The sequence below is a fragment of the Bos indicus genome, chromosome 3 (genome assembly GCF_029378745.1).
Source record: "Bos indicus isolate NIAB-ARS_2022 breed Sahiwal x Tharparkar chromosome 3, NIAB-ARS_B.indTharparkar_mat_pri_1.0, whole genome shotgun sequence".
NCBI classification, from domain to species: Eukaryota; Metazoa; Chordata; class Mammalia; order Artiodactyla; family Bovidae; genus Bos; species Bos indicus.
Window position 1 is genome coordinate 57,952,277 of NC_091762.1, and position 24,873 is coordinate 57,977,149.

Here is a 24,873-nt window from a genome sequence, read left to right on the forward strand (position 1 = left end):
GACCGCAGTAGAAGTGGTAAGTCATAAAGGGATGATCCAAAACCCAAGATGTCTCTTCTGAGTGTCATCACACCAGTCTATGTGATAACAAAGGAGGTGATGGAGAGCTGGCCCTAGAGGGAAAAAATTAATCTTTCATGTTCATGGTGTGTCAAGGTCAACATTTCTATTCCTGTCCAGCAGACTGTACAAAAAGAATATCTAAGGAATTGAGACAAGAGCCACCGGAGGGCTTTATCTAAGGAATTGAGACAAGAGCCACCGGAGGGCTTTCTCTGGTCCTCTAAGAGCTAGCACTACTAAAGGAAGAAGCCTGCTCCATTTCCAATCTGCCCAAATCTGGGGTTCCTCAAACTGTGTCCTCAGGAATCTCATGCTTACCAGCAATGCCTCCATCCATATAGTCTGGAGGCATGGCCATGATAAGAACTTGCCTCTGGGTCTCTGGGGTCAGGATGGTGATTTCCAGTCTGAGAGATGTGCCTGGAGCTAGAGCTCCAGATAGCCCCCTAATGCGTTCCTGCCTGCAGTGTCCTGTAAAATTTGGAATGGGGGTTTGGCTAGAAAAACACAATAACAGCATGGATTGCAGGTCCCCTGAAAGTCTACAGTCTGCACACTAGGTTAGTAGCTTTAATTCCCCCAAGCAGTTGTGAAATAGTCAGAGACCAGAAAAAGCTGACCAGCAAAAGAAGTTTGGTCCATATGCTTCTGAGTTAGTAGAGACTTTACAGCAAAAGAGCAAAAGAGTCTCAGCTCTGAGTATTCTTACCTTGTCTTGAAGATACTGGGAAAGCCCCCAAGATGATAGCTTATGTGGTAAGCAGTGAACGGTGCCACCAGATTCATGGTCTCCAAAGGAGAAGATTTAACTCAGTCACTCAGAGCTTTGTGTAGATTTTATTTAAAGTGAAAGTGACAGAAAAAGCTTCTGACACAGACATCAGAAGGGGGCAGGAGAGTAGCCACCTCACTAGTTAAGTAGGACCTTATATACTTTCCAACTAGCTGATGAAATAGATAAAAAGAATACCTCAAGGTTGTAAGAATTCTACCAGACCTTTTCCCAAGGCATCGTCCTGAGATAACTGGCACAAGATTAACCAGGGAGAATGGGTTCCAGGCAAGGTCTCTGGGCAAGATAATATTGCTGCTGTGTAATCAGGGGTACAAGTGTTGAGAAACAGGTTCCCAGGCAAGGTTTGTTACAATTATAATCATTAACATAGAGTCTAAGAAAAGCATTTCTGTAAGACATTGTACTGTGTGATCATTAGTTCCAGACCTAAGGAAAGGCCAGTTCTTGGGTGAGATACATTGTTGTACAAGGCTTAAGGAAAGCATGAGTGAGAACATTCACCTCCTCCTTAAGTGCCTTGGACTGCCTGCCTAAGCTTTAACTCTTTCAGGTTTTAGGCTTTCAAAAGCCACAATCATCTATTATTAAAGCTCTTGCCTCAAATTCCATCTGTTTTCTTTTTAATCATTATGTGAGCCATGATAAGATTGTTTTATTGATCTCTGCATGTAGCCTCAAGCAAGTAATTTCTAAGGATATACCTTATTTAAACAAGGAACTGCTTCCTTAATTTTTTCTTTTTTCACTTATTTATTCATTCATTCATTTACTCACTCAAAAATAAAATTGTATCAAATATACCTCAGTAAACCTTTTGGAAATTTGAAACTATGTTTCTGCTAGATGTCAGGCATTATTCTAAATGTTGAATGTGAAATGAAATGGACCAAGTCTGTCCTCAGAGAGTCAACAGTAGTGGAGAGAGAGAGAGAGACTAAGGAAACACATATGATGGGATATCTAGTGAAAGTGATATGAAGAGCAAGAAGTCAGGTAATGGGGAGGAGGCCAATGAGAGAGGTTTGCTATTTTGTATCATGTGGTTGGGCAAGACCTCACAGGTAAGACTGTCAGGAGTGGGGGAAGGAACCATTTGACCACATGAGAGACAAGTGGTGCAGGCTGATAGAAGGGCAAGAGGGAAGACCCTGAGGCAGGGGAGTGCTTGGAGTGAAATGCACCCTGAAGAGAGCAGTGGGAGACACCATGAACTGGAGGGAACTGTGTCTAGAACACAGATCACATAAAGCTTGCAGCTGTAAAATTTAATAAATAGAAAGCTCAGTTAAATAAAGTTGGGAGACCAGAAATGGTTGGGGTTGGGCCGGGGAGGGGGGTGGGTTGGGGGTGGGGGGTGGCTCTCACACCCTGAGACAACAGCTGAGCCCAGCAGGAAAAAGAAGACTGCTCCTTTCTTGCCAAGGACTCAGCCAACAAAAAGCCACGGATTCTGGGTTTATTCTAGCCTTCCCAAATTCCTTTTCTTCTCTACAAAGTCTCTCCTTACCCAACTGTGAGGGACTTGCACGTTATTCATCATCATTACAGGTCCCAAATTGCAGTTCTCTGTCAATCCCAAATCAACCCATTTTTGCTGGAGAAATACTTGGCAATCTATTTGTTTTCATTCAGCCGAGCTTGTGGGAAAGACTAGAGTTTACCCATGAAATAGGAAACGGTGAATGTGGAGGAGTGACATGATCTGACTGTTAAGACTTTTTGTGAGTAGGCAAAGGTGTAAGCAGAGGCCAGCAAAGTTCTTGCTGAATGCAATTGAAAAGGACAGAGCTCAGACAACAGTTTTGGCTGTCTTCTTTTAGCCTTTCCCCTCTCCGTTGAGTATTTTTGCTATGAAGATGAAATAAAAGCCTTTCGGTTGGTATGCTTATCAAGAGAGGTATCAAGGAATACTTCTTTGCCCAAAAGTGCCTAGCATGATGCTGACTGACAACAGAAGCGATTAACTGGGAAACAATAACGTGTAAACAACCCGAGATCTGTAGTTACCTGTATTTAAATGACATAAAAATATACTCCATGTTTGTAACATAAGGCTGTGATTCTTTATGTCTTATCCATAAGTGTGCTATAAATGGTAGCCATAGTTATTATTATCAATATAATTATCAGTTATTGTCAGCTGGAATTCTCTTGCTCTTAAGAGACCTACATGTAACTTGCTTTTATCTCTGTCAATTCAATGGCTTGTGGAAGACTAAGACTTCTGCAACTGCTTGGACACTTGATCTTGAGACTCCTTTTTCCTAGATCCACACATGTTGCTTCTGTTCTTCACATTGTTCAAATGTAGTGTCCTTGAGTTTCCAAAGAACTATGTACATACTGTGCTTGTGAGCAGTTTAAATTTTATTGAAGAGTTCATAGGGGAAGCTAAGGAGGTATTTATGTCACAGAAAAAAAATAAAGCTTTTACATCACTGAAGGAAGGCATCAGCATTTTAAAACTAATTTTTTACAACCATGAAGCAGCCTGGTGCCCAAGTTGCCTCAGCTTCTTTCTATTCTGAGGGATCTTCATCTCTTGTCCTTTCTCTCTTTTCCTTACTTTCTAAAGGAAAACCAACCAATCAGCTACAACAAAAATCCCTGCCTGGCCTCATACAGAGCCATTGCCCTGCTCCTCTGAATCCTTGGCACCATTCAGAGACCAGGCACGGCAGAGGATTAGAAGGGCTCCTCTTTAACCACAGACATACATAGTCTTCTCCCCATGAGGGATTCAGGCCAATGAGAGCTTTTAAACACCATTCTGGCTCAGGCACTTGTCTTTCTGGATGGTTTCAAAAGCCACTCCAAATCATCTCTCCATCTTCTCTAAATTCAGTCAAAGCACTTATTCTTTTACCATTACTTTTCCTGTGACATGTCATTTCTATTTCCTAAAGTTGCTCTTTTCTCTTTAACTAGCTGGGCAAAGCTAAGGTCTCAGAGTTCATCCCCCATCCCACAATTCCTAGCAACCTACCTTGAGCCAAGTTTTCTTGAACAACCTCCCATCATAATTACTTCAAGAGTTTGGGCTGCGGCTTGCTTGAAAATTCCAGTGAAGGCTCTGCTTAAACTGAAATCTCCTTTCTTTATTCCTTGAAGTGAAGTGTTAGTTGCTCAGTCATGTCTGACTCTTTGCAACCCCAGGGATTATAGCCTACCAGGCTCCTCTGTCCTTGGAATTTTCCAGGCAAGAATACTGGAGTGGATTGCCATTTCCTTCTCCAAGAGACCTTCCCAACCCACGGATCGAACCTGGGTCTCCCGCATTGCGGGCAGATTCTTTACTGTCTGACCCACCAGGGAAGCTCCCTTTATTCCTTATTACTTATCAATCCTTTTTAGGTCTCCATTATGACTATTTTCTTCTCTCCTTTTTTATGTTCTCCTAAAATGCTAGGGAGTAATTTTTTAAAAAGAATTATTAGTATGTATATTTTATTACATAGCTGTTTTAATTTTTTTCTATTAAAAAGTAATGGGGGTCTTTTGAGTAGGGATTCTTTAGAGTCATATAACTAGGAAAAAGGAAAAAATCAATAAGTTCTTTAATATGATCCTATAATTGGCTATTAAAGCACAATAATTTTAAGGAGAAAATGTGCAATGAATGATACATTTTTAGCTAAGATCAAATTCTCATATTATAAAAATATTAAGAGCATTTTTAAAACAATGGTTATGAAAACCTGACAAATGTTTTACAAGAAACTTTTCAGGAAGCACCTTATCTTCTTAACAAAGGAAAAAGAATTTTTCCAGTGTCATAATTTATCTTAAATGTTATTATATCACATACATGTTTTATCTCCCTGAGGATGAGTTATCATAATATCAACTACAGTGGTGAGTCACACACTGTAGATTGCTTATTAAGCAGTGGATCAAGCCAAAATATTAAAATCCCAGAGTCTAAGGATATGTTGAAATTTTCTACCACTTCTGTTTTCAATTATAAATTTTTATTGGCATTTATCTTTAATCCTGTACTGTATTAATTATGTAGAAGCAATGGTTACATGGTTAAGTGATTGGGCTTTTAAGTTAGGCTTCCTGAATTGAAATCCCAGCTTTGCTTTCTACTGGCTGAATGGCCTTGTGTGTTAGTCGCTCAGATGTGTCTGATTTTTTGTGACCCCATGGATTGTAGTATTCTCTAGGCAATGATACTGGAGTGGGTTGCATTTCCTTCAGTAAGCTATTAAACATCTCCATGCCTCAGTTTCTACATCAGTAAAATTTAAATTGTACATGTAATGATTAAAACTGTGTCTAGATCAGAGTAAGAGTTTAGTAAATATTAATCCATATTAATTAAGGCCTTCCTCTGGTGTGTGGTTACTGCTTGGACACTATTAGTTGTCTTTCCAATAGTCAGCCTCCTTCTCTTTCTTGCTGGCAGAACAGACGTCAGAAATATCTGATGCTTCTTTGCCCAAGGCTCCCTCATACTGGGGCACTGTGTAACCTGGTCCCAGCTAATAATCTAAGTAGTAGTCTCCTAGCAGGAGAGAGATGAGGGAGAAGGAAGAGGTGGTGTTGGGATTATTCACAGGAAAGATTTTCCTCCCTGAAAAAGGGAAATGTCTTCAAAAAGCCTACCCTTCTTTCCTGTAAGGGACAGAGGTTGGGAAAGTCTCTGTGCTCATTAGGTGAAGAGGGCAGCCAAAAAGTGAAGTGTAGCAGAGCTGAAAGGTAGAAGGAGCCTATGTCACTGATGACACTGGTGACAGCTGAGCCAACCACGGAGTGCCAAACTCCAGACTTCTTACTGTGTAAAGTAAGCTCTGATTCTTCAAGCCATCATTAGTTAGGTATCCAACTACTTCCCACCAAAAATCTTGCAACTGATAAATGTTCTCCAGAAAACAGCATTGTTGTTGTTCAGTCACTCAGTCGTGTTTGACTCTTTACGACCCCATGGTCTGCAGCACACCAGGCTTCCCTATCCTTCACCATCTCCCAGAGTTTGTTCAAACTCATGTCCATTGAGTTGGTGATGTCATCCAACCATCTTGTCCTCTGTTATCCCCTTTTCCTCCTGCCTTCAATCTTTCCCAGCATCAGGGTCTTTTCCAATGAGTTGGTTCTTCAAATCAGGTGGCCAAAGTATTGGAGCTTCAGCTTCAGTATCAGTCCTTCCAATAAATATTCAGGGTTGATTTACTTTAGGATTGATAGATTTGATCTCCTCATTGTCCAAGGGACTCTCCAACACCACAGGTCGAAAGTGGTGTCTGATGCTCCTTTTTCCAAGGCATTTCTAAAAAGTGCAAGTCAATGTTTGAAAATGTGTACAGTAACTGGTTTAATAAGTAAATGTATGATATTCTGACAAACAAATTAATATCATTTTCATTTCCGTGAAAAAATTTTGTCCAAGTAATTTTCTTTTCTGTATAAAAGGATCATGTTGATTTCAATAAACTAGCAGGGAAAAGATCTATTTTAAAAATGCCCATCCATAAAAATGCCCACCCAGACAAGCCAAAAATAAAATAATTAAAAAAACACAAAGTTAATCTTTTAGTTTTCTTAAGCGATTCTTAAAGCATATACTAACAGTAAGATACTAACTATGCCAATTTCATATTTGTATCCCTGAGTTACTAATCTTCTGCCTCCAAAGACCACATACTATCTTCTTATGAGTATTTTTCTTCATATTTGACACCTGGAGGTCCATTATTTTTTGAGTTCTTGAGATAGTTAACTAACTCTCCTAATTTCTAATTATATTAGTAGATAGATTTTGAAATGATAGAACAATAAAACAATGTCTGTACTCTCTGTTACCACACAGCATCTTTTATACCAGTAGATTTAAATTGCTTCTGTTTATTAAGAAAGTTCATGTCTGAAGACGCCAACTTCTGTGGACGGTATCTGGGTGAAAACTGATAATCAGATCCAGCAGTCTCACTCCTTAGTATTTACCCAAAGGATTTCAAAACATATGTCCACATAAAAACCTGCACATGGACGTTTAGAGTAGCTTTATTCCTAACTGCCAAAATTTGGAAGCAACTGAGATGTTCTTCAGTAGGTGAATGTATAAATAATCTATGGTACATCCAGACAATGGGATATTATTCAACACTAAAAAGAAATGAGCTATCAAACCATGAAAAAAAATGCAGAGGAAACTTAGATGGATATTACCAAGTGAAAGAAACCAATCTGAAAAGGCCACATATTGTATGATTCCAAATATATTAAAAAGTCCAAACTGTGGGAACAGTGAAAAGATCAGTGGTTGTTAAGGGTTTTGGGGGTAGGAAATGATAGGCAGAGCACAAGGGATTTTTAGGGCAGTGAAAATACTCTGTATGGTACTATAACGGTGAGTACATGCCATATATTTGTCAAAACCCATAGAATGCACAACACCAAGAGTGAAACCTAATTTAAGCTATGGACTCTGGGTGATCATGATGTATTAGCTGAGGTTCATCAGTCATCACAAATGTTCCCTCTGGTGAGAGGTGTTGCTGACGGAGAAGCCTATGCATGTGTGGGGCAGAAAAATATATAGTATATCTCTGTTCCTTCCTCTTAATTTTAACTGTGAACCCAAAAATGCTCTAAGAAAATTAAGTCTTTAAAAAAAGAGAGAGCTAATCATTCTTATTCCATTGCATGTGCTTTGAACCTTAAAACAATCATTGTTTATTAATACCTCATACTTATGGGAAATCATGATTTATCAAGGTCAGGGCTACGTGTTCCACAAATAAAGTAACTTGCCCCAAGACTCACAGCTAGAAAACAGGAATGCAGATGGAATATTTTCAAAGCCCTTGCTGCTAATCATTATGTTTTGAAACAGCTCATTTCAACCTTATCTCATGCTTATTCCCAGCCTGATCTCCAATGGGTTTAGTTCAGTTCAGTTCAGTCGCTCAGTCGTGTCCAACTCTTTGCGACCCCATGGACCACAGCACGCCAGGCCTCCCTGTCCATCACCAACTCTTGGAGTTTACCCAAACTCATGTCCATCGAGTCGGTGATGCCATCCAACCATCTCATTCTCTGTCGTACCCTCTCTTCCTGCCCTCAATCTTTCCCAGCATCAGGGTCTGTTTAAATGAGTCAGCTCTTCACATCAGGTGGCCAAAGTATTGGAGTTTCAGCTTCAACATCAGTCCTTCCAATGAACACCCAGGACTGATCTCCTTTAGGATGGACTTGTTGGACATCCTTGCAGTCCAAGGGACTCTCAAGAGTCTTCTCCAACACCACAGTTCAAAAGCATCAATTCTTCAGCGCTCCAGCCAGTCAATCCTAAAGGAAATCAGTCCTGAGCATTCCTTGGAAGGACTAATGCTGAAGCTAAAACTCCAATACTTTGGCCACCTAACGTGAAGAACTGGCTCACTGGAAAAGACCCTGATGCTGGGAAAATTGAATGTGGGAAGAAAAGGGGATGACAGAGGATGAGATTGTTGGATGGCATCACTGACTCAGTGGACATGAGTTTGAGTAAACTCTGGGAATTGGTGATGAACAGGGAGGCCTGGCGTGCTGCAGTCCATGGGGTGGCAAAGAGTTGGGCACAACTGAGCAACTGAACTGAACTGAACTAAGATACAGACTGAGAGGAAATATTCACATTATATTTGATAATAGTACAAATATAAAAGACTCCTATAATCAGTAATAAAAAATAGCCCAATAAATGTGGGCAAAAAACTTGAATAACACTTCATAAAGATATACATATGGCCTGTAACTATTAAAACGGTGCTCAATAACAAAAGCCTCTTGATGAAAGTGAAAGAGGAGAGTGAAAAAGTTGGCTTAAAGCTCAACATTCAGAAAACGAAGATCATGGCATCTGGTCCCATCACTTCATGGAAAATAGATGGGGAAACAGTGGAAACAGTGTCAGACTTTTATTTTTGGGGGCTCCAAAATCACTGCAGATGGTGATTGCAGCCATGAAATTAAAAGACGCTTACTCCTTGGAAGGAAAGTTATGACCAACCTAGATAGCATGTTCAAAAGCAGAGACATCACTTTGCCAACAAATGTCCATCTAGTCAAGGCTATGGTTTTTCCTGTGGTCATGTATGGATGTGAGAGTTGGACTGTGGAGAAAGCTGAGCTCTGAAGAATTGATGCTTTTGAACTGTGGTGTTGGAGAAGACTCTTGAGAGTCCCTTGGACTGCAAGGAGATCCAACCAGTCCATTCTAAAGGAAACCAGTCCTGGGTGTTCTTTGGAAGGAAAGATGCTAAAGCTGAAACTCCAGTACTTTGGCCACCTCATGCGAAGAGTTGACTCATTGGAAAAGACTCTGATGCTGGGAGGGATTGGGAGCAGGAGGAGAAGGGGATGACAGAGGATGAGATGGCTGGATGGCATCACTGACTCAATGGACTTGAGTCTGAGTGAACTCCGGGAGTTGGTGATGGACAGGGAGGCCTGGTGTGCTGTGATTCATGGGGTTGCAAAGAGTCGGACACGACTGAGTGACTGAACTGAAGAATCTTATGTAATCATTTTGAGATTTTTGTGAATGTTTTCTCTTGAATGTTTATACAGGTGGTAAACAACAAAACAACAACTTATAATACCAATACAATTTAAATCAGTATTTTTCTCAACAAAAGCCTAACTTCTGTGTACAGTTATTTTTCTAATTACACAAGTTAGTAAAGTTAGCTAGAATCCTAGTTTAGTGCTAGAAAGGCCCCAAGAATTATGCTTCTTGGGCTTCCCAGGAGAGGGCTTCCCAGTGGCTCAGTGGTAAAGAATCTGCTTGCTAATGCAGGAGACACAGGAGACTCAGGTTCAACACCTGGGTCGGGAAGATCCCCTGGAGTAGGAAATGGCAATCCACTCCAGTATTCTTGCCTGGAAAATCCCATTGACAGACAATTAGTCCACGTGGTGTTGCAAAGAGTCGGACAGGACTGATACGAACCATGATACAGCCTATAAGCCATGCTGCAACTAGAATGTATCCACAGCTGCTAGAGAAAGCCACTCTGTTCTCATCCCAGCTCAGATAAGGTTCACCAAGGGGGTACATAGAAGGCTGAGTAGATTCTAATGCTGAGATTTTTACCTAGCTGTACAGTCTGAAACAAAAGCTTGTGGCTCAGAAAGGGCTTCCCAGGTAGTGCTAGTGGTAAAGAACCTGACTGCCAATGCAGGAGACATGAGAGGGGTTCAATCCCAAGGTGGGGAAAATCCCCTAGAGTAGGGCATGGCAACCCACTCCAGTATTCTTCATGGACAGAGGAGCCTGACAGGCTACAGTCCATTGGGTTGCAAAGAGTTGGACACGACTGAGGGACTAAGCATGCACGCTTGCCTCAATTCTACTTTTCCTATTTTATTTTTTTCAGGTGAGAAGACTAGCTCAGAGAAATTGACTTGCCAAAGGTCATGATCCATCAATTAGAGTAGGTACTTAAATGTGCAATTCCTAGTGCTTTTTAACATTTGCACATATGGAAGTTAGTGTATTGTGAACTTGTGCTGGGGCTTGGGGTGAGGATGCATTGCTGGAATCATCAATGGAAACTGTTCTTTAGTGAAACCGATAAGAGGTAAGCCACGGTTAAACTGCTCAGTTGATAGTTTATTTGTAAACCTAATGTGATACCCACGATTTTTAACGTTAGGTTGAAGCGTTGGATAACTTTTTTGTTTTTTAACTTTTCCAAGTAGAATTTTGCCTTGTTCAATTTATAAAAGTATCAGCTGGCTGTAGCACCGATACAAATAATCTGAGACCCGAAAGATAGCTGGGAGGTAGCCGTCCGGCTCTCTCATTTAACAGGACAAAACAGAGGCCCAGAGAAATACCTCGGATAAACGGCTTTTAGCTGTTTACATTTACAGCGAACTTTCTCCAGTCGCGATTGCCTTTTTTTTTTTTTTTCAAATTTCCCCCTTTAAAAAAACAAAAGGAGGGCACTTTTGATGATTCAAGCCTAGTATCAGAAGATTTGGAAGGCATCGGCCTTATTTCCCTTTCTGGGTGAACTCAACAGTTAAGACTTTGGTAACTATACACAAGTGCTACCCTTTTCTTAAAACAAAAGGTTGGGGGTGGGGGAGTTTACCGGGAGAAGCAACTCAGAGATAGGACGCCTCCCCCGTGCCCCGCCCCCTCACTCCTGACTACAGTAGCAAACGCCGGCGCTCGCTTTCCTGAACTCGGCTAATTGGCTGCGCCGCTGCGGGCCCTACCGAAGGGGCGGGGCGGCCGTTGCCCGAGAAGCTACTTGCCGGTTACCAACCCGGTTTTGTCCCGATTGCTCCCCGTTGGGCATTCTTCCACTCAGGCCGTTCTAGGAATTCGCCTGCTTCCAGAGTCGCGTCCTTGCCTTCCTTCCTAGCTTTCATCCACTGCACTGCCCCCCGCATCCTGCTCCCTCCCTGCTGGCCCACCCAGGGCTGGAGAACACAGGTGTGCTCGCCAGGGTTTGCACCAACGTTCACCCAACGTCAGCCTTCGGGGCCCCTGCGGGCCCGGCGGCGGCCTTACGTCACGGCGGCGTGATGACGCAGTGGTGGAAGCGACGGCCTGCTTTTGGAGGGGAAAATTTGGGCTTGGGCGGCGGAGGGTCGGTTACCGCGGGTGGCTTTAAGGGTCCCGGGTTGGGGCCGTGGCCGTGGCCTTGGTGAGTTACGGAAGTGAAAGCCCCTCGCGTCCACCCAAAATTAACCTCAGCCCCTTTCTGCCTACACCTCCCACTCGCAGCCTGGGCTTGGGAAAGGCAGCGAGGAAGGGTGTGGTCCCTGAACAGCCTGGCAGATCGTCGTGAGGTGGGCTTGTCCAGGACGGAGACGTAATCCAGAAGGCCCTGGTAACGGCAGCGCTGCTTTAGGAAACACTGCCCGTTTACGTATTCGGCTGATTTTGAAGTGCCCCGCTATATAATAAGCCAGACTGTAGTAGGCTCCGGGGCTTGTTTAGTAAAGAATACTTCAGGCCTCGGGAAATCATTTCTTTTCCAGGGTCCTAGATTTCCAGCCTCTATTCTTTGAAGGGTGTGGTTTGGACAAGTCACTAACTTCTCTGGTTTCAGTTGCCTTATTCGTAAAATGAGGGATAAGTCACTTTCGAGTGGTTGTAATAAGATTTAAGTTAACCAATGTCAGGTTTTGAGTAGGTGGTCGGTAAGTGGTGCTTGTTTAGTGAGAAAACCATAGCCAGACTTTGGCTGGTGTTGGGGAGAAAGTATTGCAAAGACAAAGTTTCCCTATCACCTCACACACAGTTAGGTTTCAGGTGTTTTTGGATGAATGAGGGCTTCCTTGATGGTTCAGTGAATGAGGTTCTTGGAGTAGTTTTAAGTACCACTTGGTTGGTTATGGTTTAAGGAATAGACTGCAGAAAGCCTGTCTACTTTTAAAATGAGTTTAATACCCTCCTGCTTACAATAAGATTGTCACGGTCATGTTTGTTATGGTCTTTAACAGCCAGGTATCCATTTTCTTGCTTCTCTTTTTCTTATTTCAAAATTGATGTGTATTAGTAAGGTAGTTTTTGCATCGGAAACTCCCAAAGGTATGAGAAAATGGCTTTGTTTACACCGCTGCTAATCACTGCTTAGTTTGTGCAAATGATTGAGACCCTAGAAGCTGGGTATAGCAATGAGGTTAACAAAACATCTATTCCCTTGGGCACAGTTCTGTTGAAAGTCAATGATTGTTCCCCTGGGCCCTGGCTTAGTAGAACTCAGTCAGTTTTTTACAACACTGAAGATGATTTGTAATAATTCTGCAAGAATGATTTTTGAAAGAATTATTTTGAAGTTGAGTTGATTCTGTACGGATAACTCTGAGAAGGAAAAAATAATACATTTATTTTTTAAAGGTTTTTTTGATATGGACAGTTTTTGAAGTTTTATTGAACTTGTTACAATGTAGCTTTTGTTTTATGTTTGTTTTTTTTTCGCCATGAGACATGTGGGATGTTTGCTCCCTGAGGAGGAATTGAACCCATACTGCCTGCTTGGAAGGTGAAGTCTGAATCACTGGACAGCCAGGGAAGTCCTAATACACACTTTTAAACGATTTTCTTCAAACTGGTCTAAGTTAATTTTTGTATTTAACGGAATAAGCAGTCATTTTCTGCAACTTAAATATTGAGCATCCATTCAGATGGTCATGAGTAAATGAGGGGTTACATTTGATCATTTCCATACTGATCTTTTGGTCCTAATACACACTTTTAAACGATTTTCTTCAAACTGGTCTAAGTTAATTTTTGTATTTAACGGAATAAGCAGTCATTTTCTGCAACTTAAATATTGAGCATCCATTCAGATGGTCATGAGTAAATGAGGGGTTACATTTGATCATTTCCATACTGATCTTTTGCTTTTCCTGTATTCTAATTCCTTCATTGTTTTCTGTGGGATTTTGTTTGTTTGTTTTAATCACCAGCAGGAGCAACTTTTGATTTTTTCAAAAATTTTTGTTGCAATTTCATCTCTCTTGAGAGTATTTCTACTCTCCTCCATATGCCTAGTCTGTTTTCCTAAACACCACTGGGTTTATCTTTAAAAGATGCACTTCTGATCTGGCATTCTCCTGTTTAAAATTATTTAATGGTCTGTCTGAACCTTTTGGAAAAGAAACTCAAGCTCTTGAACTTTGCATAGAATTACTGCTTTCATGTGTCCAGTCAGTCTCATCATTTGCCAAGTGCCCTTTCAAATCATGTTCTGTCATGATTCCTTGTTCTTGCTGGTACTTTACTCTCTATCTGGAATGCCTTTTTCTTTTCCCTCTTGCCAGCCTCAGATGTGTTCTGCTGGACTCTACTGCGGATTCACCTCTGGGAAGTCTCCCAGGATCCTGCTCGTTGCTTTCAGGGTACCCAGTGAGTCCCTTATAACCTTTAGCACACTGGATTTTAGTTGTCTGCTCTCGGTCTTCTCTGGGGCTTCCTAGGTGATGCTAGTGGTAAAGAACCTGACTGTCAATGCAGGAGACATGACACATGGGTTCAAGCCCTGGGCCAGGAAGATCCCCTGGAGAAGAGCCTGGCAACCCACTCCAGTATTCTTGCCTGGAGAATCCCATGGACAGAGGGACCTGGCAGGCTGCAGTCCATAGGTTCGCAGAGTCGGAAACAACTGAAGTGACTTAGCACGCTCACAGTCTTCTCTCGATTTAGACTTGCCTGTGCCTTCAAGGAGCTCAGTCTTACTCATCCTTTATTTCCTGGTACAGAACAGTTTTCATTTTTAAAATATAAACTGAATTTATAAGAGTATTGTTAAAATACTTATAAAAGAGAAGTTTGTATGTTACTTTCAGCTGTGTAAATTCTTATATTTTATTATCTGCTGGCTTTTGCTTCAAAACTGAGTTCCACCACTTCCTTACTTATAAACTTGAGCAAGCTGTTTAACCTTTCTAAAACTTGGTTTCTTCATGTGTAGCTTTGGGATGTTAATAGAAACTGTGTAGGATTTTTGTGAGGTGATGTTATAAGGTTATAAGTTAATGCTCTGTTGATAAATGGCAGCATGTCCTCATGCTGTTCATGAGTTGAAGGGAAAGAAAATGTTTTATTTTATCTGATAAAAGGATACTGATTAGTTAGGGTGAAATGGTACTCTGAAGACTTTGGTCCAGTCTTCTGGGTAATTAAGTTCTCTATGAGGCCCGCTTGATCCCTTAAGTGTTTCAGGTTGAATAATAAATTATTTGCTCACCATCACTTATATATTGGATTCTAACCTATGCCTCTCACTGTATTATGTAATTTTTGAGGGTAAAGAGTGATGAGTATATTGCCCTAACAGATTTAGTAGCCATTTAAAAATTTTATCCTTTATAGAGCAATTAAATTCTGAACAGTATAATTCTGAAAATATTATTAGATGTTTAGGATTCTTGGTGGACTGAATCAGTCAGAGGAATATTTTGAGAAGGAGGGAGGACTTGGGCCTTGAAAATATGTATGTATTCTTTATTTACAAATCAGACACTCATCCTGTCAACTTTTTTCTTGGTATTATCCAATCTGCAACCCTTTTATTTTCAAATTCCTTTATTCATTGGACAGAAGCATTAGCTAATTTTCAAAGTTAATCTCTCTATATTTAAAAAATGTTTTTTTTTTTTTTCAATTTTGATAGCTTTCACTCATAAGATCTGTTTTCCGTCTCTGGCTATTTTTACCCTGCCTAATCCCAAATATCTTTTTTTTTTTTGCTATGGAGTCCAAAAAGCTATACAATTACATCTCCAGTAAACTTTTGACTAGTGTTTAGTGAGGGAAATGAGTAGCATTTCTGTATCTACTTGGTGTTCTTTGCTGAATATTTCGTAGTGAATATTTCAGTATAAACTGCATGCTTTTGTTTGACCCTAATGGGAACTAGTTTTCCAAGGGTTAGTATTTGGCAAGACAAAATGAAATATGCAAGATTCATATACTTTTCTCTTCAAAGAGATAGTTTTGAATGCATATTTGAAGCTGATTAGTTTGTATAGAACAATATAGGTGCTATGGAACATCATGGACTGTGATCTTTCCTTTCTGTGATCATGGCAGCATCATGGTCCCTGAACAGCCATTGCTCAAATGCTTGTTGTTGGCCAAAATGGAACATAGTTTAGTGAATGTAGCTGGGTTGCCAGAAACCCATGACCACTCCTGGAAAAGGCTTTAAATATATGCCTTTTGGATAGAAGACTGAAAGTCATTTCTATATAAGAAATTTAATTCTTTAAAAATGTTTTAAAATTGGTGTTCTTTAGGGATTTGATCATTAAAAGTGTGTGTGCAGAATATGTGTCTTTGTTTCACCATGAGCAAATTGGACAAAAGTTTAATACATTTGTAAATTGGCATTTATTCTACACAATTGATAACATTTCCTTCTGAAATATCTGCTTTTTTTCCATGCAAGAATACGTTTGATGCACCAAGAAGATAGCTTTTTTTATAAAGGCAAGACTTTTTATGTTAAAGAAAATTATTACATTTTTCAGCATACAAATGTTTCTGCTCATAGTATTATAACAACACAAAAATAGTGGAGTACCTTGGAACCTCTCAACCATATTTTGAGAAGTTCCTGTATTCCTATATATTATAAGTGAATAATCCTATATTCGTTTCCCACAAAGCTAAGCAAGAACTCATTTAAAGTACTAATACCAAGCTGAATATTTTTTTTAATATTTCTTTTTCTTTACTTATTTGGCTGCCTTGGGTCTTAGTTGCCACATGTAGGGTCTTCGTTGCTGCATGCAGGATCTTTAATTGAGGCATTTGGGATCTGGTTCCCTGACCAGAGATTGAACCCAAGCCCCCTGCATTGAGAGTGTGGAATCTTAGCCACTGGACACAAGGGAGTTCTCAAACTGAATCTTACCTCATAAAATGTTTTCAATAAATTGAGGATCCTTATCCTCTTATACTGATTTGTAAACTTTTGTTTTAAATATATGAACTATTGTTCTTTTAGTGATCCCCTAAAAGATGAATCCGGAGAAGGCAATGGCAGCCCACTCCAGTACTCTTGCCTAGAAAATCCCACGGACAGAGGAGCCTGGTAGGCTGCAGTCCATGGGGTCACTAGAGTTGGACACGACTGAGCGACTTCACTTTCACTTTTCACTTTCATGCATTGGAGAAGGAAATGGCAACCCACTCCAGTGTTCTTGCCTGGAGAATCCCAGGGATGGGAAGCCTGGTGGGCTGCCGTCTATGGGGTCGCACAGAGTTGGACACGACTAAAGTGACATAGCAGCAGCAGCAGCAAAAGATGAATCAAGGGGTGAATAGTTATAAAAAGCGTCAGTCTTGATTCATCATATTTGTAAATTATGCCAAGCCTTGAGCCCTCTCCTTCAGTTATTGCTTAACTTTTACAAGGCTTATAGGTGCTGAAGATTCTAGTAAAGAAGAAATTTTTCTTGAGATTCCGTTGTACAGAGAGACAGATATTTAAACAAGTTAATGGACAAAAGATAAGTACCAAAACTGAGCAAATGAGTAGATGATGATTTCCTTGATTGCAGTGACTTATCCAAGCATATTCATTTTCATCTTTGGGTTTGGTTTTTCATTTGATTTTGTATATTCGTGAAAGTGAAGTCTCGAAGTTGTGTCTGACTCTTTGTGACTCTGTGGACTGAGGCCCACGAGGCTCCTCTATCCGGGGGATTCTCCAGGCAAGAATACTGGAGTGGGTTGCCATTTTCTTCTTCAGGGGATCTTCCCAAACCAGGGATCGAACTCTGGTCTCCCACATTGTGGGCAGACTCTTTACTGTCTGAGCCACCAGGGAATGCCTGTATATTAGTATTTAAAAATTTTTTCTGGACTGCCAATAGCTCAAAATATTGTTATGTCTTAATAACAGATGTTGCATATTTGTAGCAGTCACGTAGATCATCTTAGACTATATGTATCTTATTCTGCATTTCCATTTGACATGAGTTGCTAGTGTTTAAAAAATATGAGCATGCTTTCATTGGCCTATATCCTAAATATCTCTCTGATATATAGAACCTTCAGACAAAAAAGAGATGCATTTTTTACAGACATTTTAAATGATTTCTGAATTGCTAATTAAATATTGTGAATACTTTTCAACCTTTAATTTCACATCTATCTAGAGATCTGAAAATTCTTGAACATATGTATTTTATGATACAGAAAATTAAAAATAAATTACGAGGAAAAGTATCTCTGCAAAAATGCAGAAGACCTTAAGTATGATGTTTGATTTTGTATAAACAGAATTAGGGAGACACATTTCCATATATTAGAATTAAGAAAATACAGTCTTAATGATTGCCAAAGCACTAATTCATTAATTAAAATGAAATAGCTTTGAAGAAAGTCATAAATGTCATAAATTTAAAATTCACATTTTAAAATGACATCTCCAAGTTTGAGAGAAAACAATTAGATTATTTAGTAAGACTTAGATGTAGTATCATCTGTCCATTCAGTATCACCAAATCACCAAGAATATCCTAGATTGAACTTTTTTAAAAAAATAGGATTTATTTATAGAAATAAGTGAATTTAATGTTGAAAAGTCTACTTAAAAAAACCTTTATCTTTGCAGCTACTGTTGCCAAATACTTTCAAAAGTATCTTAAATTTGTACTGTTATAGGCATGAATAACATTCATTTCTTATTGAATAGATCTAATGAAAAAGGTCAGTTTTCATTCCAATCCCAAAGAAAGGCAATGCCAAAGAATGCTCAAACTACTGCACAATTGCACTCATCTCACACGCTAGTAAAGTAATGCTCAAAAATCTCGAAGCCAGGCTTCAGCAATACGTGAACCATGAACTTCTAGATGTTCAAGCTGGTTTTAGAAAAGGCAGAGGAACCGGAGATTAAATTGCCAATATCCTCTGGATCATGGAAAAAGCAAGAGAGTTCCAGAAAAACATCTATTTCTGCTTTATTGACTATGCCAAAGCCTTTGACTGTGTGGATCACAATAAATTGTGGAAAATTCTGAAAGAGATGAGAATACCGGACCACTTGACCTGCCTCTTGAGAAACCTATATGCAGGTCAGGAAGCAACAGTTAGAACTGGACATGGAACAACAGACTGGTTCCAAATAGGAAAAGGAGTACGTCAAGGCTGTATATTGTCACCCTGCTTATTTAACTTCTGTGCAGAGTACATTATGAGAAATGCTGGGCTGGAAGAAGCACAAGCTGGAATCAAGATTGCTGGGAGAAATATCAATAACCTCAGATATGCAGATGACACCACCCTTATGGCAGAAAGTGAAGAGGAGTTAAAAAAAAAGCCTCTTAATGAAAGTGAAAGAGGAGAGTGAAAAAGTTGGCTTAAAGCTCAACATTCAGAAAACGAAGATCATGGCATCTGGTCCCATCCCTTCATGGGAAATAGATGGGGAACAGTGGAAACAGTGTCAGACTTTATTTTTTTGGGCTCCAAAGTCACTGCGGATGGTGACTGCAGTCATGAAATTAAAAGACACTTACTCCTGGAAGAAAAGTTATGACCAACCTAGATAGCATATTGAAAAGCAGAGACATTACTTTGCCAACAAAGATCCGTCTAGTCAAGGCTATGGTTTTTCCAGTGGTCATGAATGGATGTGAGAGTTGGACTGTGAAGAAAGCTGAGTGCCGAAGAATTGATGCTTTTGAACTGTGGTGTTGGAGAAGACTCCTGAGAGTCCCTTGGACTGCAAGGAGATCCAACCAGTCCATTCTGAAGGAGATCAGCCCTGGGTGTTCTTTGGAGGGAATGATGCTAAAGCTGAAACTACTTTGGCCACCTCATGTGAAGAATTGGCTTATTGGAAAAGACTCTGATGCTGGGAGGGATTGGGGGCAGGAGGAAAAGGGAACGGCAGAGGATGAGATGGCTGGATGTCATCACCAATTCAATGGACGTGAGCTTGAGTGAACTCCGGGAGTTGGTGAGGGACAGGGAGGCCTGGTGTGTTGGGATTCATGGGCTCACAAAGAGTTGGACACGACTGAGCGACTGAACTGAACTGAGCTGAATGAAACTGAAATTGATAGTTAATCCATGACTTTTATGTCCATTTTCTAGTCTGTTTGGATCAAGATATTATTTTAATACTTCAAGAAATAGACTAATAGTAATCTATACATTCTTGTGAGCATGTAGAAAATTGTGACTTTTTGGAAACTGGCAGTTGGCAATTGTTGAATGATTGTGCTATGCAATTTTGATACAACTTTAAATTAGTATCACAACAAGTAGCAGCTACAATTTGAGTTTTGTCTGTGAAATATTTTTCTTTTAGGCATCTTTAGGATTTTTATCTTATAGGGTAATAACAGAAAAAAAGAATCTACTGAAATGTTTAATAATGAAAATATTTCCTAGGTTTCAGCTTATGTGGAGAACTTGCTGTGGAAGCCACCGATAAATCCATTTAATTTATGGAGGAGACTGCAAATGATGGAAGTCATTCAGAAGAACTCTTTTCCCATTTTGAAAGTAGATCAGAGAAAGAAGGTTTACCACAGGATGCCAGTGAAAGTCATCTCAGCTGGTATTCTCAACAATAGCAGGGGATAACTTAATTTTCTTGATTTCAGGGTTTCATATTTTGTCCATATTGTAAACTATTTCAAATGTAGCATTCTTTCAAGAATATCATCTAACAGTCTAGTAATTAATATTTAATTTGATTACAAAGTACTCATGTAGCAGAATGTGGCTGTTTTAAAATTTTAATGACAGCAATTAAAATTGAAAACATTACCTATAAAAATTTATAAAGTATATACCTTTTTACCTAAGATAAATGAAAATATAAATACCATGTAATATTGGAAATATAGTTAATGAGTACTAATTCACTGTCATTTGGTATATTGCTATATAAAAGATACCTGTCATACTTTGCTTCTTTGGTATGGGGATGCACTTGTTTTTTGTATGACTCATTGCTCCCCAAAGTGACAATCTTAAAATACTGTGATTGTTGCTATGGATGATATAGTGTAGCTTTTAGTTATAAATGAAAATAATGTTTGGTCATATATAATTATTTTTGATTTTCTGTACATGGTTTTTAATAATGATAATTGTCTTTTATAGCTAGCATCTTCCTTAGGCCCATCATTTGAAGCCAGTGGTGCTTAAGAATACAATGTATTTCGTAGAGACATAGCCTCTAAGATGCCTTTCATTGTTGTTGAGCCATTATATTATGTTCCATAGAAGAAAAGTGGTGTCAATTAAAGAAAGACACAGTGCTTTCTTGTAATGCTTGGAATTTTATTTATAAATACTGTAAAAGCCTCTTCAAACTTATACATAGATTTTTGTCCAAATGACTCTGCTCATATAAAGATTAAATGAAATAAATTAGTGAAAGTATTCTCAAAGCTTCTTTATACTCAAAATCCAACTTCTTTGAGTCACTTTTTAACTCAGCGTTCTCTCTGTTATTAGGAGTATTAGTGAAAGGGTATTTCTTAGGTGCATCTATATCTGAAATGAAAATTATTGGTGATGGGCTCTTACTTACAGTATACAGAAAGCCTACCTTGGAATCTTGCTTCCAGAATGTTGCTTAACATTCTTACTTCAACAACTCCTTCAAGCCCTCTATGTGATGCTTCTTTGCTAGAGGTTTAAAAATTGCTGTATCCCATCTCTGGGATATTCCTCATACTATTTGATGCTCATTCTATAAGTTTTGGACATGTACAGGAGAGACAGCTCAAGACGGCTTCCAGACTGACAAAGATTATTAAGAAGCATCCTTATTTTGGGATGTAAAAGTATGAACTTCTTGTCTCCCCCCAGAAATGTATTTTATAGTGAAAGCAAATATAATCAGTTTCATTTTAAATGATAATGTTTTATAAAACCAAATGTGAAGAATTTTTAGGTGTCTGGAGCAGTGTTTTTTGTGTTTCATTTGTTTAGCTTACACATTCTTCTGGAGGAATTTTTTTGTGAAGAACAATAGATTTCAAGAAAGGATTGGGAATAAGGGCTAGAAAGTCAGATCTTTTGTTTTTGGACTAGGGAGAAGGGAGGGAAGAAAAAAAAGACACACATTCACATAAATCATTTTACAAACTGGAGAAGAGATGTTGAATAATTACCAAATAGTAGAGTGATATATTGCTGTTGGTAGTCTTCATATTTTATATATCTTAACATTTTAGAAACTGTCTTACCATTTATAGTTAAGTGTAGAAAAAATATGGAAGTATAGAAAAAATGTATACATTTTCAGTGACAGTTTAGTGTTAAATTTTGCAGAGCAATTTATGGAACTGTAATACTTAATCAGGCTATGCTTAGTTTGCACAAAAAAGTAAAACAAATTTATGTAACAGTTTTAACTTAAATTTTCTTTGTGCATAGCCTAAAGCAGGACATCCAAAATGAGAAGACCGAATTGGAAGCATTGTTTAAGGAAGCCGAGTTAGCAACTTGTTCTGCAGAATTACTTCTGCCATTGTTTAAGGACACCATTGAAGAGATTAGTTTTGAAAATGTGAGTACTTGACTAGTGAACATCTAATAAAATGAGGAGCTAGGATAATACTCAGAATGCATTAACTGAGGTCTCATATTCTTACAGTAATTATGCTCATACACTGGTATTTGATATAAAAAAATGCAAGTTTATCAGTGTTCTTTTCTCCTATGTCATTAATTGCAATTCTTTCTGTCAAAGATAATCTCAGGAATGCACTTGATGAGAGGCCAGGCTAGAAATTGTGTACCTCGGTGCTTGACTTACGTGGAGTTGAACTAGAGCCAAGAACTAGAACAAGAGTGAATTTAAAATATTCTGAGAGATGAAATATATTTTCTATACTACCATGTGGATTAAAAACCTCTATTCTAAAATTACAGTGTATTAGAGTTAAGGGCAAATTGTATAATATTAGTTGTATTATAATAAATTCCTGAAATACTTTAGGGTTTAAGCCCTTATTTTGATTTCATTTTACTTTAGTATACCATGTAACAAATACTATTCACTACTCCAGTACTCTTGCCTGGAAAATCCCATGGATGGAGGAGCCTAGAAGGCTGCAGTCCATGGGGTCACTGAGGGTCAGACACGACTGAGCAACTTCACTTTCACTTTTCACTTTCATGCATTGGAAAAGGAAATGGCAACCCACTCCATTGTTCTTGCCTGGAGAATCCCAGGGACGTGGGAGCCTGGTGGACTGCCGTCTGTGGGGTCGCACAGAGTCAGACAAGACTGAAGTGACTTAGCAGCAGCAGCTATAAACTTGGCAAATTTTACTATTTCTATGTGCAAAAGAGGGCCTCCCTGGAGGCTCAGTGGTAAAGAACCTACCTGCCAATACAGGAGACCTGTGTTCGATCCCTGGGTAAGGAAGATCCCCTGGAGTAGGAAATGGCAACCCACTCCAGTATTCTTGCCTGGGAAATCCCATGGACAAAGGAGCTTGGCGGGCTACAGTCCATGGGGTCACAAAGAGTTGGATATGACTTAGTGACTAAACAACAACAACAACAACATATGCAAAAGAATGATTTTCTTTACTGGGAAAAAGTATTCTTTGCTAATAGTAGCATTACGTTTTAGAGTCTCTTAATGCAATGTCTTAAAATGTGTTTGTGGCTCTTATATTTTGTCAGGCTAATCTTTCTGCATCCAATTTGAAGATTTCTAAACAGAAATATTAACAATAGAATTAGACACTTAAACGTGTAAAACAAACTTTAGAACATCTTCTTAGAAAGACAGAATACCAACAAGTAAGAAATGCTAAGCACTATTTCAATAGTGGTATTTCTCACTTGAAGGGTATATTGGTTCTTGAACTGTAGAAATTAAAATATTGGTATATTTGAAATGGAAATGATTCTTGAATTTTTGTTTGAAATGGCAATCATTAACCCCCACTTTCAGTATTTCATGAGTAGTTTTACATGAAAGCAGCATGTTTTATAGAAAACACATTTTTATTTTCAATCTCAAGAACTTTCATTATTTGTTTCACTTGATTTCAGTTACTATAAAAAACTCTTGGGATTTAAGCTCTTGTATTCATTTTATTTATGCATTCATATATTCTTTTCTTAACGGTTTTATTGAGATCTAATTCACATACTATACATTTCACTGGTACAAAGTGTGCACTTCAGTGATTTTTGGTATATTCACAGAATTGTGTAGTCATCACCATCAGCTTTGGAGCATTTTCATAACTACAAATAGAAAACCTTAGCCCTTTAGAATTTTGCTTCTCATCCCCATCTACCCCTTCTTTGTCCATTATCTGCTTTTTCTGTGTCTGTGGATTTGCTAATTTCACATACTTTTTATCAAGTGAGTAAAAGTCGCTCAGTTGTGTCCCACTCTTTGCAACCCCATGGATTATATAGTCCATGGAATTCTCCAGGCCAGAATACTGGAGTGGGTAGCTTTTCCCTTCTCCAGGGGTCTTCCCAATCCAGGGATCAAACCCAGGTCTCCCACATTGCAGGCAGATTCTTTACCAGCTGAGCCACAAGGGAAGCCCAAGAATCCTGGAGTGGGTAGCCTATCCCTTCTCCAGTGGATCTTCCTGACCCAGGAATTGAAGCAGGGTCTCCTGCATTGCAGGCAGATTCTTTACCAATTAAGCTATCAGGGAAGCCCTGATATTTTATATAAATAGAATCATATGGTATGTGTGACCCTCAAAGTGAATAAACATTTTCTGCATCCTCATTTAAAATATCTACATGGAATTCTTTTATTGATTTGCTATAATTCTTTAAAACATTTCTTTTTGGTAGACTTTAGGCTGCTTATAATTTTTACCTGTTTATAAACAGCATTGTGAGCCTCCTTTGTATACAAGGTTCTTGTGATTTTTATGTCATTGGCTTGTACTTTATGAGGCATTATTTAGAAATTAATTTTATAAATTGTGGACAAAAATTGATTTGGAACACTTAAGCAAAAATCTTTCTGGTTTTTAACTTTAAAGCTGAACTGTGCATGGTAGTTGTCCATATTAATTTCTTTGGAAGGCAGCTGTGATCACCACTATATGCTGCACCACATTAATTTCTTAATTTTGATGCTTAATCCACTTTCTGCTATTGTGTAGAGAAATATAGCTTGTGAACACTGATTTATAACTTCTTTTTTCCACAGAGAGGGGACAGTTTATCCAACTTGTTAGAGAAACTAACTGATAATGAAAGTGAAAACATTGTAAGTCTTTTATACTTGGGAGTCTAGTTTTCTGAATTTTTTTGTTTATATGCTGGTCAGTTTTATAAAATTAGCCAACATTACCCAAGTTGTGATATTTCTAACTTTAACATTATATTTATTGAAGAATCTTAAGAACAAGGTACTTGAAAAGGAGACCTATATCCAAGAACTTTCTTCTTTGTTTCAGAATGAAAAGGTAAGCAAATTTTGAGCTTAATTCATCATATTTTCTTAATATTGACTCCTTCTTTCCCTTCTTTCCATGCTGGCCTCCTATTTATCCTTATAAATAGACACAAAGTTTTTTAGGTT

General features: G+C 38.9%; 1 protein-coding gene across 8 annotated transcripts in view; it reads left to right on the forward strand.

The window, feature by feature from the left end:
• ODF2L (outer dense fiber of sperm tails 2 like) overlaps positions 1 to 24,873 on the forward strand; it is a 402,314-nt gene that overhangs the window by 350,606 nt on the left and 26,835 nt on the right. Inside the window, exons 1-6 of one of the 8 annotated variants that reach the window (XM_070786175.1) lie at positions 11,409 to 11,508; positions 12,796 to 14,065; positions 19,725 to 19,893; positions 21,729 to 21,861; positions 24,499 to 24,558; positions 24,686 to 24,757. In XM_070786175.1, the coding sequence (XP_070642276.1) occupies positions 19,781 to 19,893; positions 21,729 to 21,861; positions 24,499 to 24,558; positions 24,686 to 24,757 (378 nt within the window). In that variant the 5' untranslated portion in view covers positions 11,409 to 11,508; positions 12,796 to 14,065; positions 19,725 to 19,780. The other 7 variants (XM_070786178.1, XM_019957163.2, XM_019957162.2 and 4 more) reach the window with 7 other exon arrangements.